This window comes from Dunckerocampus dactyliophorus, chromosome 6 (genome assembly GCF_027744805.1).
Source record: "Dunckerocampus dactyliophorus isolate RoL2022-P2 chromosome 6, RoL_Ddac_1.1, whole genome shotgun sequence".
In the NCBI taxonomy this organism is placed as follows: domain Eukaryota; kingdom Metazoa; phylum Chordata; class Actinopteri; order Syngnathiformes; family Syngnathidae; genus Dunckerocampus; species Dunckerocampus dactyliophorus.
In genome coordinates, this window is record NC_072824.1 from 16,330,678 (window position 1) to 16,347,834 (window position 17,157).

The 17,157-nt window shown below is 39.5% G+C and overlaps 2 protein-coding genes across 2 annotated transcripts; one reads left to right on the forward strand and one right to left on the reverse strand.

The window, feature by feature from the left end:
• Positions 1 to 489: 489 nt before the first annotated feature.
• Positions 490 to 4,944, forward strand: aip (aryl hydrocarbon receptor interacting protein). Its single transcript, XM_054780024.1, has 7 exons — positions 490 to 645; positions 1,434 to 1,616; positions 1,699 to 1,887; positions 2,018 to 2,194; positions 2,275 to 2,416; positions 3,289 to 3,518; positions 3,608 to 4,944. The coding sequence occupies exons 1-7, from the start codon at positions 547 to 549 to the stop codon at positions 3,611 to 3,613; spliced, it is 1,026 nt and encodes a 341-aa protein (XP_054635999.1). The 5' UTR covers positions 490 to 546; the 3' UTR covers positions 3,614 to 4,944.
• Positions 4,207 to 10,324, reverse strand: cdk2ap2 (cyclin-dependent kinase 2 associated protein 2). Its single transcript, XM_054780025.1, has 5 exons — positions 10,259 to 10,324; positions 8,101 to 8,256; positions 6,571 to 6,662; positions 6,219 to 6,339; positions 4,207 to 5,587 (listed from the first exon to the last, which is right to left on the reverse strand). Exons 2-5 carry the CDS (start codon positions 8,153 to 8,155, stop codon positions 5,520 to 5,522), a joined length of 336 nt encoding a protein of 111 aa, XP_054636000.1. The 5' UTR covers positions 8,156 to 8,256; positions 10,259 to 10,324; the 3' UTR covers positions 4,207 to 5,519.
• Between the last annotated feature and the right edge of the window lie 6,833 nt (positions 10,325 to 17,157).

Consider the following 17,157-nt stretch of genomic DNA (forward strand, 5'->3'; position numbering starts at 1 on the left):
GTGAATTATATTAAAAATGTTTTCAATTTTAATGTCGACTTTATGTTCTCTGCATACAACACAAAATGTACTGTAATTACTTGTGCAAATACCAATGTACTGTATTGTAAAGAAGGTTTACACTTGGGAGGCAACAAAGAGGGGCATCAGAGCTGCAACCGAAGGTGGCTCTGGATCAAGGGGGCAGATCCGTGGGCCAACACAGCGTAGGTCCGTCCAGGACGTTATTTATGCCAGAACCGCCACTGGCCTGGATACAGACACCTGGGCGAGGGTGTCCTGATGTTGAAAGGCCCGAGACACCCAATGACCCAAGGTTACATCATTGATGATTAGGGATGGCCGATAACACCGGTAAGAAAGCCAATATCGAGCATCGCCACTGAGAGTGCGTGTGACCCAGCGCACAATATACAGTATATGCAGCTATGGTAATTTTAAGAGGTGTAATGCCGCCTCCCTGTAGAGGGCGCTACTTAGCCAAAAGTGACACCACGTAATTTCCAAATAGCCATCTGACGTCAACTGAGACTCGGTCAATCAAGGATGGAGGAAGAAGCTCGAAGGCTACTCGAAGAAGGAATCAGTAAGAAATTGATAAGCCCCGGTAAAGGACAGCTTTCGACCTTCTCTGATGGCACAAAGGTAAAACTGTGTGGTTTGTGTGTCAGTGGGTGTAGTTTTTATCGTTGCAAACCCCCGAGAAACATGACGAAGAACGTTAGCTAATGCTAGCTACTTGTGTCTGCTGTCATATCGACTCAACCATCTGATTTGTTTTATGTTAAACGAATTACGTTTCGAGGAAAAGCACAGACACAAACGAAAGAACGTGCGTTATGCCTTGTTCTAGTTCTAAGGCTTTTACGCCACGTTAAACTCGTTTTTCATTTCTGTTTTTCTGATGGAAAGACATGGGCGGGCCTGGATGCCATGTGTTTATCTTTGCTGATTGGTCGGCTCACAACGTCAGTCACATTTCTAAGGTCGTGATTGGTCAGAATTGAGCGGCGTCAGGAAGCAGACACAAGAGGCCTGTAGTTTGTATTTGCTCTTTTAAATGCACGTTGGTTAGCATAATGGTGCCGTATAAGAAATTACATTTTATGTTATAAGAGTGCAGCAAGCCTCTCGCCAGAGAATATAATAGGCTTGGACCTCCTATACGCACCCAAAAAATGATTCTATTTAGCTTTTTTGTGGAATGTCTGATCATTCTTTCACTGTATAAATTAAACATCCATTTATTTGCCATTAAATCTAATAACTGTAACTGAAAATAATCATAGCAGGTTTGAAAAATGTGTTTTTCTTCACATTTCCCAAGCTGCTGAGGTCAGGGTCTCGTTTTGAAAGGCTCTGTATTATAGGCGTGAGGTCACTTTGTGATATAAGTAGCTCAGCTGTATGTGCCTATGCATTTGTTCTTCCAGGTGGTCTTCCACTACCGCACCAGCCTGTGTGATGGCACGGTATTGGATGACACAAAGACCATGGGCTTCTGCAGCAAACCCATGGAGCTCATCCTGGGCAAGAAGTTCAAACTGGCTGTGTGGGAGAGAGTGCTGATCACTATGAGACAAGGAGAAATTGCAGAATTCACATGTGACACCAAAGTTAGTGAGCTCACCAAATATTAAAAAAATAATTGGTTTTGTTCATGACTGAGATGGTGCGTTTTTTGTTCGCAAACAATAGCACACAGCACTCTACCCGCTGGTGTCCCAGTCACTGAGGAACATCAGCGTTGGAAAGGACCCCCTCGAAGGCCAGAGACATTGCTGTGGCATTGCACAAATCCACTCCCACCACTCGCTAGGGCACAAGGATCTGGACCACCTTCAGGCTAACCCACAGCCTCTTGTCTTCACTATTGACCTTCTGGAGGTTTGTTAACGGGAAAACATTTGGCTTCACATGTGCCATATTCTTCTGTTTTTCAACTATTTAAAATAAGTCCGTAGTGGTGCATATAAGAGGAATTTTGAAGCTGTATCAGCACAAATTCTGCGTTCAGGTGCATCCTCCAGGCTCGTTTCAGCTCGATGTCTGGGCCATGACGGACGAGGAGAAGCTGGCGTATGTGCCTCACATTCACGAGGAGGGCAACGCACTCTTCAAACAGGGTCGAATAAAGGAGGCCACAGAGAAATACTACAATGGCATCGCCTGCCTGAAAAATCTACAGATGAAGGTGAGTGATGTCTTTTGTCGCCCTTATTAATAACCTTCCAGTGTCTTTGACACCTTTTTGTCATTTGTTCCCCTTTTCAGGAGCATCCAGGAGATAAGTCTTGGATCAAGCTGGACCATATGATCACACCTCTGCTCCTCAACTACTGCCAATGCAAGTTACTACAAGGCCAGTACTATGAAGTCATTGAACACTGCTCATCACTCACCTTCAAATACGAGGGTAAGGCACTCACATGCTTTCTTTCTTTCCAGCTTAATGACTCCGTTGTTGCGTCGCTGCTGTCATATGCATTTTAGACTAGACATACAGTAATCCCTCTTTTATTGCGGTTAATTGGTTCCACACTTGACCGCTGTTAAGTGAATTTCCACGAAGTAGGATTCCTTCTTTATAAATGGAATATTTTCATAGTTACGGTATAGAAAACTCCTAAAAATAAGTTGTTTTTTTAACTTGAAAACAATGTTAAAGGCAGTGTAGTGCATCAACACCTAACACCTAAAAAAAACACCTAAAAATAAGTTTTTTTTTTTTTACTTGAAAACAATGTTAAAGGCAGTGTAGTGCATCAACAGTGACTCTCCCCCCCCCCCCCCCCCCCCCCCCCCCCCCCAGCAACTCAGCAAGTGCTCTCAGCAACTTTGCCATTAAATTAAGTTTTGCAATGTTCTCAGTTCATGTTCTGCTGGTTGAAAAAATTTTACCCATAAAAATTGCTATCATGTGTCATTTTACCTCAGTGCGTAGTAGGGGTGTTACGATCAGATTTTTCTGTATGTAACCTCGAGTTTGGCATGCATTAAAAGTGAGGGACAGGAAGTAAAACTAACACATGTCAAGTGTCTACTAAACAAAGACAGTGCAGCCCAGCATTTGGCAAGCGGGAGTCATGGCTCGTGATCATTTTGTCTCTGTTATGTCAATATTTTTATTTGAGAATCCTATTTATTGGATTACCTGTCAGGAGTTTGCAGTTAAAAAAAAAAGTAATCATGAAAGCTGTTCACGTTTGGTCCAAAAAATGAACATATAGAACTGTGACTGTCCTACAATTTAGGAGTTATTTCAGTCATGAACATGTTGTCCTCCAGATAATGTGAAGGCGTACTACAAGCGAGCAAAGGCCCACGCTGCAGTGTGGAATGAGGCGGAGGCCCGAGCAGACTTTGCCAAAGTGTTGGAGCTGGACCCCTCTCTGGGACCCTCTGTAGCCAAGGAGCTGCGTGCCATGGAGGAGCGCATTCGCTCTAAGGAGAAGGAGGAAAAGGGTCGCTACAAAGGCCTGTTCAACTATAATACACGACCACCGACCGCCACCACAGTTAGTTCAAATTGAAATGTTTGTTCTTCCTATTCCATAATCTTGTGTTTTATTTATTCTAACAATATGGATGCCCTTTGCTCTCTCAGGGTTGAGAAGCTCTGAAGAAGAAATGAGACAATACCTGTGAATTTCAAGGAGACGACGCAGTAGGACACGCAATGCAGGTGTTTCAGTTTTATCCACACACCCAAGACAAACTTTATTCTGTGTCATGCTGTCCTCCACACCGGAACACAGACATTTTCCACATGCAATGCTCCAAAGGTGGAGTGTGTAACTCTGCATAGTTCCTCCTTAAAAGTCAGTGCTTTGTTTGGCTATCATTAATAGCCTGAAATTTGTCTCACCGTCAAGTAATTCAAAATCGTCATTTAATCTTTAAGTTTTAATTGTGTATGTACTCCCTCACTGCTGTGTAAGTAACTGCCACACAAGTAGATTAAGCATTTATAGTCCTCGTATTGACACAGAGCTTTTATAATACACCTATAATCGCGGCTAAACTGGTAATTTTATCCAAGAAAAAAATGATCTCACAGACACCGCTGTACATTGTGCCACCAGACCTCATTGGTAGCGAGATAAACGACGGACCTCTCACTCCTGGCTTATTGGCTCAACAGATGGACCTGGTTCTGAGAATCGGGACATAACACACTTTAGTTACTTTATTGTGTACTCGTAAATGCTCTCATTATAGCCGGGTATTTATTTACCTAAACTGCAAAGATGATGGAGCTTTGGAATTGGAAGCAGGCAATAATTATAAAAATATATTAGCTATCACAACTTAATTTTGTAACTTTAATAATTTGGAGTGCATGAGAAAGTGGAAAGGAAACTGTTGCTCTTTTTGACCACATCAGTCATTTATTAACATGTATATTGTACAACACAGCAGCAACAGAACCAATGTTCTAATAGCAGTAAGGGGAAAACTGTTCAGCCAGCATGGATACCACTGATGAGTTCATTGTAAACAGTATGGCAAGTGTAACACACAAGTTTCACACCAACAGCTGAGTAGCGCGACCAACATTTCAAAGCGCATGCAGAGGTAGATAAATCTGCTGGAGGCTGAACACTTGTGATACTTAAAAAGCCACTACTGCCATTTTGTTGATTTTATATATAAAAAAAAAAATCAACAGGATGTTGCCTACAGCCATAGCTGTTAATATTTTTCGACCCGGTCCTTATTTACTTTTTTAAGACTACACTCCCAATGACGATAGGAGAGGCATTAATTGGGGCATTTACAGAATTCTTATTTCATGTGTAAGAAAACTTATTTTTTTCTGTGCAGCTGCAAGTCAGCCTCACTGTCTCTGCAAAAAAATGTATTCACCATGTAGGGCCTGAATCAAGTCTATTGTCCCACAGGAGTCAATTGTGTAATACAAATAAATGTGTTTATCCCTGCTTTAGCATTCGTATTACTTGCATGTTGTCCACAAATATACACCAGCAACGATGCGCCATTTGTGACTGGTAGCTTGACATATCAAAACAAAAAGAAAAAGGCTACACTTGTGTTTTTTTCTCTCATTTAATTAAGATATACATAAGGAACTGCAAAAATTTGGTTTACAAAATTCCCACAATTACAAACTGACTTGCGATGTACATAGTTTTTGTTGAATGATAAACACCAGAAAATAGGACTGATGTGCGTGAGCATGAAAGCACATATGTAACACAAAACCAAAAAACAAAAGATGGACAACAGAGTGATGAGGGAAAGTTTGGTTTTCTTTTAAACATAAAGGAGAACCTGACTAATATAAAAATCTGGTTTAATATCCCGTGCATTTTATGCACAGTTCTAATTAAAACGGCAACATTTTGTCTCAAAAAGTTGGTACAAAACTGAACTTGAGTTAATGACCATTTGGGGGGCCTGGTGGTAGGACAAGGATATGATGCAGTTTTAAAAAGCCAGCCAGGAAAGAGGCGATGAAGGAAGAGTAAGAAATAGTTTACAAACGGAGGATGGTGTCATGTGCGGGCGCTCCTTTCCGTCTCTGCGAGACATTCCCTGACCAGTGCACGGGCATGGATTATACCTGGAAAAGATAAAGCTGCATTTGAACGTAGCATAATATCGGGGCCGTATTCTAAATCGACAATGAAGTATGTAACTGTATTCAGCTTGAGTCTCATTCTAATTTGCAAGTGCTTAAGTAAGCTTGGTGGGTTTTTTTATTTTTATAATGGCCAGTTAATTAAAAAGCCAGTGCAAATGTGTGACTTTATTGTGAGTCCAATAATCACGCTCTTGCTGTCTCTGTCCCCATGTAACACCCATCAGAACACTAAATTGTTCTAGGTACAGCATTTTCAGAAAGCTAAGTACTCGAGGGCTGAACTCGCTAGACAGTTATTATTTTGTATATCATGGCAATGCAAGACTCTCCCATACCTTCCATTTATTACTTCACTAGGTGGCTGACATAGTCATGAATTTAAAAAATGAGCAATATGGTTATACTGGTCATTTATCTAAATGATAAATAACTACTACCTAATACGATAAATAAGTAGTCATAGATTCTCTATATGATGGAACTGGAAGTGCTCTGCTGTTTTTATCCCAAACTGTGCTGCCATTGATACTCAAAATACACAGCCAAATAATTTGTTGAATTAACTTATATTTTTATATGAAGCTTCATTTGAACCAAAAGGTGTGTGTACCTCTCTTTAGCCTCTCCATGGCACTTTTGCTGCCAGCATAAGTAGGGCGGATCTCACGGCTCATCTCCTCAATAACAGACAGAAGCTCGCTGTAAGTGGAGCCTTGGCTGACTTTGACAGGCTGATTGTTGGGGAGACAAACAGAGATTAATGCATGGAAACATCACAAGCTGTGACATCCCATTTTGTGGCTATCTTGAAAAGTCAGACAATATATGTAGAGTGCTGATTGTCAGGCATTTCACATTCCGCTTGAACAGAATTGAGCTTATCAATGTTGACGGCCGGTAATCGAAAAGTCTTTTTTTATGTATGGTTGACACCACTGGAGTAGACCAAGATGCCAGCATACCTGAACAAAACCCATGGAAGGCGGCCCAAAGTCGCTGAAAGCTGGCCTGAAGTTGGATGACGACGGGAGGGAAGGAGAGGGCACAGAGGAGCCTAAAGGTGCAAAACACACTTTGTCAAAAACCGTTATTAATTTGCCCAACAGTCCTTCATAGTCCTAATAGTTACTATTCCATCCAGTTCAATCATATTAGGATAAAAAAAGTTGCAATATTGGAAACAAAGTCATAATGTCGTAATGATACATAATGAGTAATACAAGAAATAAGTCAATTTCCCTAGAATAGGTGTCCTATATACCAATATATTAAAAGAAGTCTGACTATTATGAGAAGTAGCAATTTTCTGAGAAAACGTTTTAATATTAAAGACGAAAGTCATAATTTTCAGAGAAAATTACAAGAAAAAAGGCGGAATGTTTCTAGAATGATGTAATTTTGCAAGAACATTTTTTATTATTATAAGAAGAAAGTCTGAAAATTAAAAAAAAAAAGTAATTTTACAAGATAAGTCAGAATATTACATGAGGAAAAAAGTCATAACACAAAAGCGATTGAACATTATATTAAAAAGTAAATTCTATGAGAAAGTCAGAATATTATGCAAAAAATGTATCATTACGAGAAGATGTAATATTCCAAGTAAAAAAGTCGTAATTTTCTGAGAAAATTTTACATTACAAGAAAAAAGTCAGGATATTAAGATTTTAAAAAGTCCTAATTTTCTGGGAAAATGTAATACTACAAAAAAAAGGTCAATTTTCTGAGAAAATGTCATAAAAGAAAATAAACTATTTTAGAATAAAATGGAAAAAGTTGATACACTCCTATGAAGACAAATACTGTACAGTATTACAAAAAAAGTAAAGGTCAGAATATCATGATAAACTTTATGTGGAAAAAGCTGAACATCTATTGTTCTAAAGTCTAACATTTATTGTGGCTGGCGGCAAACAGGGTCTCAAGCGGCAACGAAAACAACATCATTACCCAATTTCCGCATAAAGTACCTCAGCGATAAGATACATACACACATCCACATAAAAGTTCTCATTATATATGTAGCGGCTAGTTCCATGCAAAACCTTCAAAAAAGTCAATTGCGCCGTGCACACCGTGATCTCCATTACGGAAATGTGTTTTTCTAAACTTACTTGTTGTTGTTGCTATTATATTATGATAAATTGAAAAAAAAATCTTCTAGCTAAAGTCTTTCATGTGTTGCCTTGACTTCGGCTGTATAGTCATTTGGATGTTTATTTACTTTAGAACTGTAATGTATAATTGCAAACTGAATGTGTACGTACGTGAACTGTGGAAATAATGAATGCTACCTAGTTTAATTGAAATACAGTTGAATGTATGAACAGACGTATTGATGAATTATGTGTAATTATCTTTACTGCCATGTTGAACAGAACTGTGATTTGTTTATTTATTTTATTATGATTTTTACAAAGTGCTGTTTTTGTTTTATGTGGTTCTAACGTCTACGTTTGCCGAGTAGAAAATGAGGCTTCTGAATGACAAACCAGGTGGCGTGTGGTTGGAGCCAGATGGCGCAGGAGCTATAGGTTTGTAACTCATGGCGATGTCCACTGGCAGCTCCCCGTATGTCACGCCACTTCCTTCGGTCCTGTCTACCCAGTGCTTATACAGCTTTACTGCTGGTGATGAGCTCCTAAGAGCTACAGATACACATACAAAAGGAAGATATCATCAGTGACATTCACCTCATGGGGAAATACAACTGCAACATTACTAATACATGACTTTCCTATATTCAATTCCCGTCAACTGATTTCTAACACAAAGATGTGTGCATGCCTTCTTCCAGCAATGAGGTTGATAGCAATTAGTTGATGAGAATTACAAGTAAGAGTATGTAGTGGCATCTCGAATGTATTATGTGGAGGAAGAAATGAAAATTAGATGAACAGAAAGTTGGAATACCAAAAACAAAGTCTGAATATTGTGAGAAAAAAACATATGCTATTACAAGGAAAAATTTGAATATTACCAACAAAAAAGTCATCATTTAGCCAGGAAAGGTCTGAATATAAGGGAAAACATTATGAAGGAAAGATCTGAATATTGTGAGAAACAAAATCAGAATATTATGCAGACAAACATTTGAACGAATGTTGCCAGAAAAAATATCTGGTTACCAGGAAAAAGTCTGAATATGACAAGAGAAAAAACTTCTGTTATGAAAAAAAAAAGGTTGTAATAGTACGAGGAAAGTAGTAATGAAATTACAAGGAAATACCAGCATGTTTACTAGAAAAAAGTCTGAATAGTCCAAGAAAAAAAAGTCACAATTTTGCCCGAAAAAGTGTTACTAAAAGCATTATTAAACATGACAAGGAAATATCTGACAAATATGAATATTATGAGATGAACGTCTGATTGTTACTAGAAAAAACTAGGAGGGAAAAGTCTGAAAACTATGAGAAAAAAGTCAGAATATTACAAGACAAAAAGTTATATCGTGGCTCAATTATTGCTCCCTTGCTCTATCACAGTTTTTGAAAAATTAATAAATGATCGCTGTTTCGTGGTTGACTATGGTGTACTACTAATCAAAAAATATTGAACAAGAATACATCAAAAATATTGCAAAAAAATGATTTGATTATTACAAGAAAAAAATCAAATCACCAAATAATAGCACTAAACCAACTGTTGAATCCATGCAAACCATTGAGCCAAAATGTAGCACCAAACCATGCAAACCAAAAATTAATGCAAGTTTGAATATTATGGGGGGAAAGTTGTAATAGTACACAGAAACAAATCATCATATTGCAAGGAAAGACCTGAATATTTACTAGGAAAAAAATCTGAATTTAGCCAGAAAGTGTTACTAAAAAGTATTATTAAATATAACAAATATCTGAATATACATGACAATAAAACTCTCTTGATCTTGATCTTGATAATGAGACAAATGTCCGATTATTGCTAGAAAAAAGTCGATTACTGTCAGAAAGATCAGGAGGAAAAAGTCTGAATACTACGAGAAAAAAAATACAATATTATTTTTAAAAATGCGTAATATTACAAGAAAATAACTTGATTATTACAGAACAGTCAGAATATTGCCCAAAAAGTCTGATTATTACAAGAAAAAACCCTGCCACCACGTAATAGCACTAAACAAACTGTTGAATTCATGCAAACCTGACAACATCATTGCAAACTTCCTTAAGACGCTACCTTCCACATCTTTATAAGGGGTCGTTTAATGCGATACAAGTGTACCTAATGAAATGACCAGTAAGTGATTGCCAAACGACGACAACGTCGTCAGCTCTTTGTGGGTTTAAGTTTTTGCTTTAGCGGACATACAGTGATACAGGCGTCATTATTTGGTGAGTCAAACAGTATTTTATCGTTTGGATAAAACATTTTGGAGCGTGTATGTGTGGAAGTGACCGTTAATCGCAAACTGAGCTGAATGGAGTGACTCTGAATGAAACAAAAGCTGACGTTAGCTTAACAGGAAGGTACCATGCTAAATTTAGCTAGCTTTCGCCGGTTAGCACAACAATGTGAGAACAATCAAGAAAACCAGTGCTGGCACAGTTATACATGATAAACACATGTTTCGTGGCCAATATAGTTGTTGACTACATTTGTAACCATTGAGAGAAATAAGAACTATCATAATGTTGTGTTTTTGAATACCTTTTTAAGCAGATTTAATATCCTCTGAGAGACGTTACTGCTCTTCCGTGAGTTCAAGAATGCGCATGCGCAAAAGGGACTAAAGCTTAGCACCGGTAAGGCACGCCATTGGTCAATTTGTTGACCAATGGCGAGAGTCTAAAATTGAAAAAGCAATGAATGGAGTGGAAAACTGTACGCTGTGTAATCATGCTGCTTTGCATTTATCCATCACATTTCTTTACATTGGATAATTCCTCGAGTCATTTATAGTTGGTGCTCCCCGCTAATTTTGCATGTTTAGAACATGGTCTGGCACACATTAAAGTCATGTTCAACAATGGTAAAATCAGGATATTAATCAATAAACTGCTATTCAACTTGATTTATCCACCATCATGGCTCCCTCATGTAGGTTGTCTGATTTGTTCATGCAATCCACCATCCTGCCTGCCTATACGTGCGCTCCACACTCCACACCAAATGAAGGTCAAAATTGTAACTGGAGTGGATGACGTGACATGCGCTATGATTTGCCACTCTGTGTGTTCACGGTTTTGAGCATAGACTCAATGCAACTATTTCGCATAAATTTTCAGAATGACTGGTGGAAAATCTGGAGGAAGACTTTCTCTTATTTTTTTCCCCTAATTTTCTCTTATTTTCCTGAAGATTTCCCTTCCTTTCAAATGCAAATGTGGCAGGTATGCGCCAACAGGAGGGAGCGAGACGAGAGTGACAAAACGTTGCCATAAAATTAGCGACTTCACGCTGGGGAGATGATGAAAATGACCAGCAGGAAACAAAATCTGTTTGGTTTCTGAATGCCAATCTAGCAGAAACTGTTGCCTGCATGGTGCTTTTTCTTTTAGTTTGGTACATATTAATTTCTATTTCGTCACGTAATGGTTTATTGACGTGTTTGTTTCACTGTAAATAGTTGAATATTGAGAAATAATACACACAATCAGATTGGACCTTTTTGTGTAACTGAGATAGGGCTTTGTTTTTGTATTTTATCATTTGTTTTTCGTAGAAATTCCATGCTGAGGCTATAAATAAATCCATATTAATAATTAAGCATGATTATATTATTACAATACAATTGCATTTTACACATATTTTGGCAATAAATCAATTCAAGCAAAAAAAAAAAAAATTGAGGAGCCATTTCGGAGCCAAAAGAGCCAGCCCCTTTTAGGGACCCGAGCCAAAAGAACCAGCTCCCGAAATTCCCATCACTTTATCATATTGATGCATTTTGGTCTGCATGTTGAATACAAAAGAGCAGGTTTAAGACAAAAAGGAGACACAAAGGTTGAAGTGTTTTTTGACAAGCCATTTGGTCTCCATGGAGGTGAACGAGCCATCATTACGCAAAACGCATCAGTTGCCTTCAATTCAGCATTTGAGGATTACCTTGGCCTGGATGACAGGATGATCCTTTCATTGTATTAAACCTGATATTTTGTGCCATTCGTTTTCTCATTTTAAAGCCATTTGTGCTGTGTTGAATGAGAATAGGTCAAATCTGAAGATGTTCATGTTGTCATTTCTGATCTTTCAAGGGATTGTAGGCAACTCGCTCCAAATTACATTCTTTTGAAAACAAAAAATATGAACACCACCGCCGGCTAGCATATGTTACTAATAGTGGTTTAAAAGAGCAGACTGTACAAAATATTTCTATAGTTTTCACAATTCCGAATTAAACATCGTACATTTTTGTTCGGCCCGAATAAAATAACTGCCGTTAATGGCTGTCACTCGTATTCACGTACATATCCATGGCGTGTACACAAGCACAGAACAAAGAGGCAATCAACAATTTACATTCATGTTGTTGTTATGATAGGCGATACATTCCATGATAGCTTACATTAGTAGCGAAACTTTGCCAAATTGCTATCATTAGCTGACAACAAACATAACTAGTGTGCGGGCGTGTGTTATGTCGACATACTCAAGCAGGAGGAAGTGGGATATAATGCTAGCAGTATGTTCGAATGTTGGCGCCTTATAGGCAGCTACAAGAACCCGCTGCATGCACAGTCCCTTTTAAATTTGCCTAAAATGGCAAATTCACATGAAAAACAACACGTTTGTTCCTCACCACAAATTATGTTTAATTGAAAACAATTAAAAATGCCATTTTTTTTTTTATCCCACATTTACAGTCATGGAAAAAATGATTAGACCACCCTTGTTTCTTCAGTTTCTTGTTCATTTTAATGCCTGATACAACTAAAGGTGCCTTTGTTTCATAACAATGACAACAAAAAAAGCTCTTAAGAGTTTTTTGGCAGTACAATGCTATAGCTATTCATGTAAGAAGTTAAGTGATTTTGGTTATTATCAAGAAAACCATGGATGTTGCTAGATATCAGCTCTTACACTCTTAAAATCAAATCAAATCAAAGTTTATTTGTATAGCACCTTACAACATCCCAATGGTGCCCAAGGTGCTTCACAAGAGTAAAAACACGCAATAGCAAAAAAGAACAGGGTAAGATCGAATAAGATAAAATAAAAAACAACTAAAACAATAAAATAAAATAAAAATACAGGCACAGAATCACAACTAAAGTACATATAACCATCACGTGTCATAAGCCAGTATGAATAAATGAGCTTTTAGAAGAGATTTAAAAACTGACAACTCTGTAGAAGATCGTAGCGCAGGTGGAAGTGAGTTCCAAAGTGTGGGGGCAAATGCAGCAAAAGCACGATCCCCCCATTTTTTGTATTTTATCCTTGGGACTTCTAATACTGTGTGTTGAGAAGAGCGCAGGGCCCTGGAGTGGTGACGGACAGTTAAAAGCTCAGCCATGTATGCTGGAGCAAGTCCATGAATGGCCTTGAACGCAAATAAAAGGACTTTAAAATGTATTCTAGACTGTACCGGGAGCCAATGGAGAGAACGGAAAACTGGAGTGATATGGGATTATTTTGGAGTATTAGTAAGAAGGCAAGCAGCTGTGTTCTGTACCAACTGGAGCCTGCAGAGGAGATACTGATTTACTCCAGTGAAAAGGGCATTACAATAATCAAGCCTCGAGCTGATGAAGGCATGAATCGCTTTTTCGAGATCTATACTTGACAAAAAGGGCTTTACCTTTGCCAGGAGCCTGAGGTGGAAGAAACTTGCTGTGACCACAGAACTAATTTGCTTATCAAACTTTAGACTGTTGTCAAAAAACACACCAAGGTTTTTAACGGCAGGAGCAAAAGGAGGGGTGGGGGTGTCAAAATTGGTTTCACTGTGCGGTGAATCGGGGGTAAAAACAATATAGTCCGTTTTTCCTTCATTTAAATCAAGGAAATTCTGAGACAGCCATTGTTTGATGTCCTGAAGGCAGCTATGGAGGGGATCTAGTGCCTTCTTGTCACTGAGCATTACTGGTAGGTAGAGCTGTACATCATCGGCATAAAAATGAAAATGGATATTGTGTCTGGAGATGATTGGACCCAATGGTAGCATGTATAGTGAAAATAAGGTAGACCCAAGGATGGAACCCTGAGGCAAGCCAGAAAAGAGGGGAGCGGTTGTAGAGGAGAGGTCATTAATCATTACTGAAAAAGTCCTGTTGGTGAGATATGACATGAACCATTTAAGCAGAGAGCCACGTAGGCCAACACAGTGTTCAAGGCGCGAGATGAGGACTGAGTGGTCCACAGTATCAAAAGCAGCTGTAAGGTCTAAAAGCACCAGCACAACAGAGTTTTTAGCGTCAAGGGCTGTGAGGATGTCATTGTGTACTTTCAATAACGCGGATTCTGTGCTGTGACGGGTTCTAAAGCCAGATTGAAATTTGTTAGCAATATTATGGATAGACTGATATGACTGGAGTTGTGAGAGGACAAGTTTCTCCATGACCTTGGACAGAAAGGGCAGATGTGAGATTGGACGGAAGTTGGATAGACTTGATGGGTCTAGGTTCGGTTTTTTAAGAAGTGGTCTAACTACAGCTTGCTTAAGGGCAGTGGGGGACAATACCCAGCCTGAAGCAGCTGTTCATAAATAGAACAAGGCTGAGACCAATAGTATCTATAACCTCCTTCATTATCCTTGCAGGGATAACGTCTAGAGGGGAGTTGGTGGGGTTTAACTGTTGGACTGATTTCTTAAGAAGAGAAGTGGAGATTGGCTCAAAGTTCTCAAAAGTGTGTGTTCGAGGGGAGTCAGGCAGACTAGCAGATGAGACCTTTGGGATGGATTGTCTGACTGTTGCAACCTTATCCATAAAAAATTGTTGAAGTGTACTACATGTGTGTTCAGAAACATCATTAAAAACAGCAGTGACAGGGTTAATAACGGAATTAATGGTGCTAAATAACACTCTGGGGCGGTGGCTATTGCTAGAAATGATGTTTGATAAAGCGTCTGTGTAGGCTCTCAGTCGTACAGGAGTTGTCCATCGAGGAAAAGGCTTCTTGAGACGTCATCTGTACTTCTGTGAAGAAGGTGTCGGACGTTTCGCTCCTCATCCGAAGAGCTTCGTCAGCGAACTAATAAGTGCTGGTAGCTTAGGCCTAAAATACAGTAAGAGTGGGCGGAATTGGTGTGTCAACACCCTCCCCCTATTGGTTCGTTACACTAAGCCTGGGCGGAGTAGTGGTATAATCCTATCCTGTTATTAACACCTCCGATAAAAGGGGAAGTGTCGCTCCCTGAATAGGGTATGAACGACTCTGATCCTGGCTAGTTAGCATCTATTGTTCTGGCTCGGCCCTGGCTTCACCTCATTTGCAAGACGAAGAGCTGTGGGTTTTGGTCTCAGTAACCTGCTGAACACAGGGTCCAAATTAAACCTCAAACCACCATTCCGATTCAATGATGGGTTCTGTTGTTTGACAAAAATGGCTTCCTTTACTCCTCTTTCAAACCATCTGTTTTCTTTGGCCAAAATCTTTACCTCGCTGTCCTGAAAAGAGTGATTGGTAGCTTTCAGGTGTAGATGTACTGCTGATTGAGGACCACTAGAATTGTCCCTGCGATGTTGATAAAGCCTTTTTTGGAGCATTTGCTTAGTTTCCCCAATGTAGTGCTCTTTGCATTCCTTATCTTTACAGTGGATGGAATAGACCACATTGCTTTGTTTCTGGTTTGGAGCCTTGTCTTTAGGATGCACTAATTTTTGTCTCAAGGTATTTACTGGTTTGAAATAGGTAGGAATTTTGTGTTGCCATAAGATCCTCTGGAGTTTTTCGGAGACCCCCGCTACATAAGGGACTACCACTCCTCTCCTTTTTACTTCTGTGGGCTTTTGGGTTTCTTTCCCTACTCTCTTCTTTTGACATTTGTTAAAAGCCCACCGTGGGTACCCACAGGTTGAGAGCGCTCTCTGGACATGTTGTGTCTCCTTTTTCTTTCCCTCAGCACTAGTTGGTATTTGTTCCGCTCTATGTTGGAGGGTCCTAATAACCCCTAGTTTATGTTGTAGTGGATGGTTTGATTCAAAAAGCAGGTATTGGTCAGTGTGTGTGGCCTTTCTAAAGACCTCTGTAAGTAGCTGTCTGTCCTTTCCTATAATTACCTTGCAGTCTAAGAAGGCTAGTTGGTTTTCTTTAGTGTCCTCGCGAGTAAATTTGATATTGGTGTCCACCGCATTGATGTGATCTGTGAAAGACTGAATTTCTTGTTTTTTGATTATGACAAAGGTGTCATCCACGTATCTAAACCAGTGCCTTGGTTTTGTCCCTGAGAAGGATGTGAGAGCCTGTTTCTCCATCTCTTCCATGTACAGATTTGCCACTATGGGTGAGACTGGTGAGCCCATAGCACAACCATGAATTTGTCTGTAGAATTTCCCTCTAAACTGAAAATATGTGGTGTTAAGGCAAATTTCCAGTAATTGGCAGATGTGGTCAGCACTAAGTTTTGTTCTCCGATGCAGAGTTCAGTCCTCGAGCAGTCTCTTCCTCACCACCGAGACTGCTGCTGAGGTGGGGACAGATGTGAAAAGTGAAGTCACATCATAAGACACCAAAGTTTCCTCTGGCTCCAATCTGAGGTCTTTGATGCTCGCCACAAACCCTTTTGTGTTCTCTATATGATGATCAGTGTTGCCTACCAATGGGGATAAGACTGTTTTTACATATTTCGCTACATTGTACGTGGTAGAGTCAATGCTACAGACAATGGGTCTGAGGGGAAACCCTTCCTTGTGGATTTTTGGAAGGCCATAGATACATGGTGTAGCCTCCCCAGGGTATAATCTATGATACATCTGTCTGTCAATAAGTTCTTCCTTCTCTAACTTTTGGAGACAGTGTATGATTTCTTTCTTATACCTACTGGATGGGTCCCTTTTAAGTTGCTCATATGTGTTGGCATCACTAATTAGACTTGTTATTTTTTCTTCATAGTCCAATGTGTTGAGAACCACTGTGCATCTGCCCTTATCAGCTGGTAAGATGGTGATGCTCTCATCTTTCTGCAGAGCCACTAATGCTTTCCTCTCACCTAACGTGATATTGGACGGTGGTGGTTTGGCACTACTGAGAAGGGCCGATATTCTCAGACGAAGGTCCCCTGCCTCTGTTCTAGAAAGGTTATTGTTCCTGATGGCCGATTCAGCTGCTGTGATATAGTCTACTGTGGGTATCGTTTTAGGAGTCACTGAGAAGTTGAGACCCTTGGTTAATACTGCCTTCTCTGTCTCCGAGAGGCTTCTGTCTGACAGATTTTTGATCCAATTTTCTTTAGTATTGGTCTGATTCCCCCCATCCTTAGTGTTTACGACAAGCTGTGGTCGATTTTCCAATAGAAGTTTTTGGAATTTTCCCTTATGCCTTTCTTTGGTTTTGCTATGGTGCTTCATATAACCTGATTTGGTAAATTCACAAACCTCCTGATAGGTTTCGTGCGTAAGCTTGGTTTGCAATCTCTGATAGAAGGTTTCTACTTCAGACTGTTT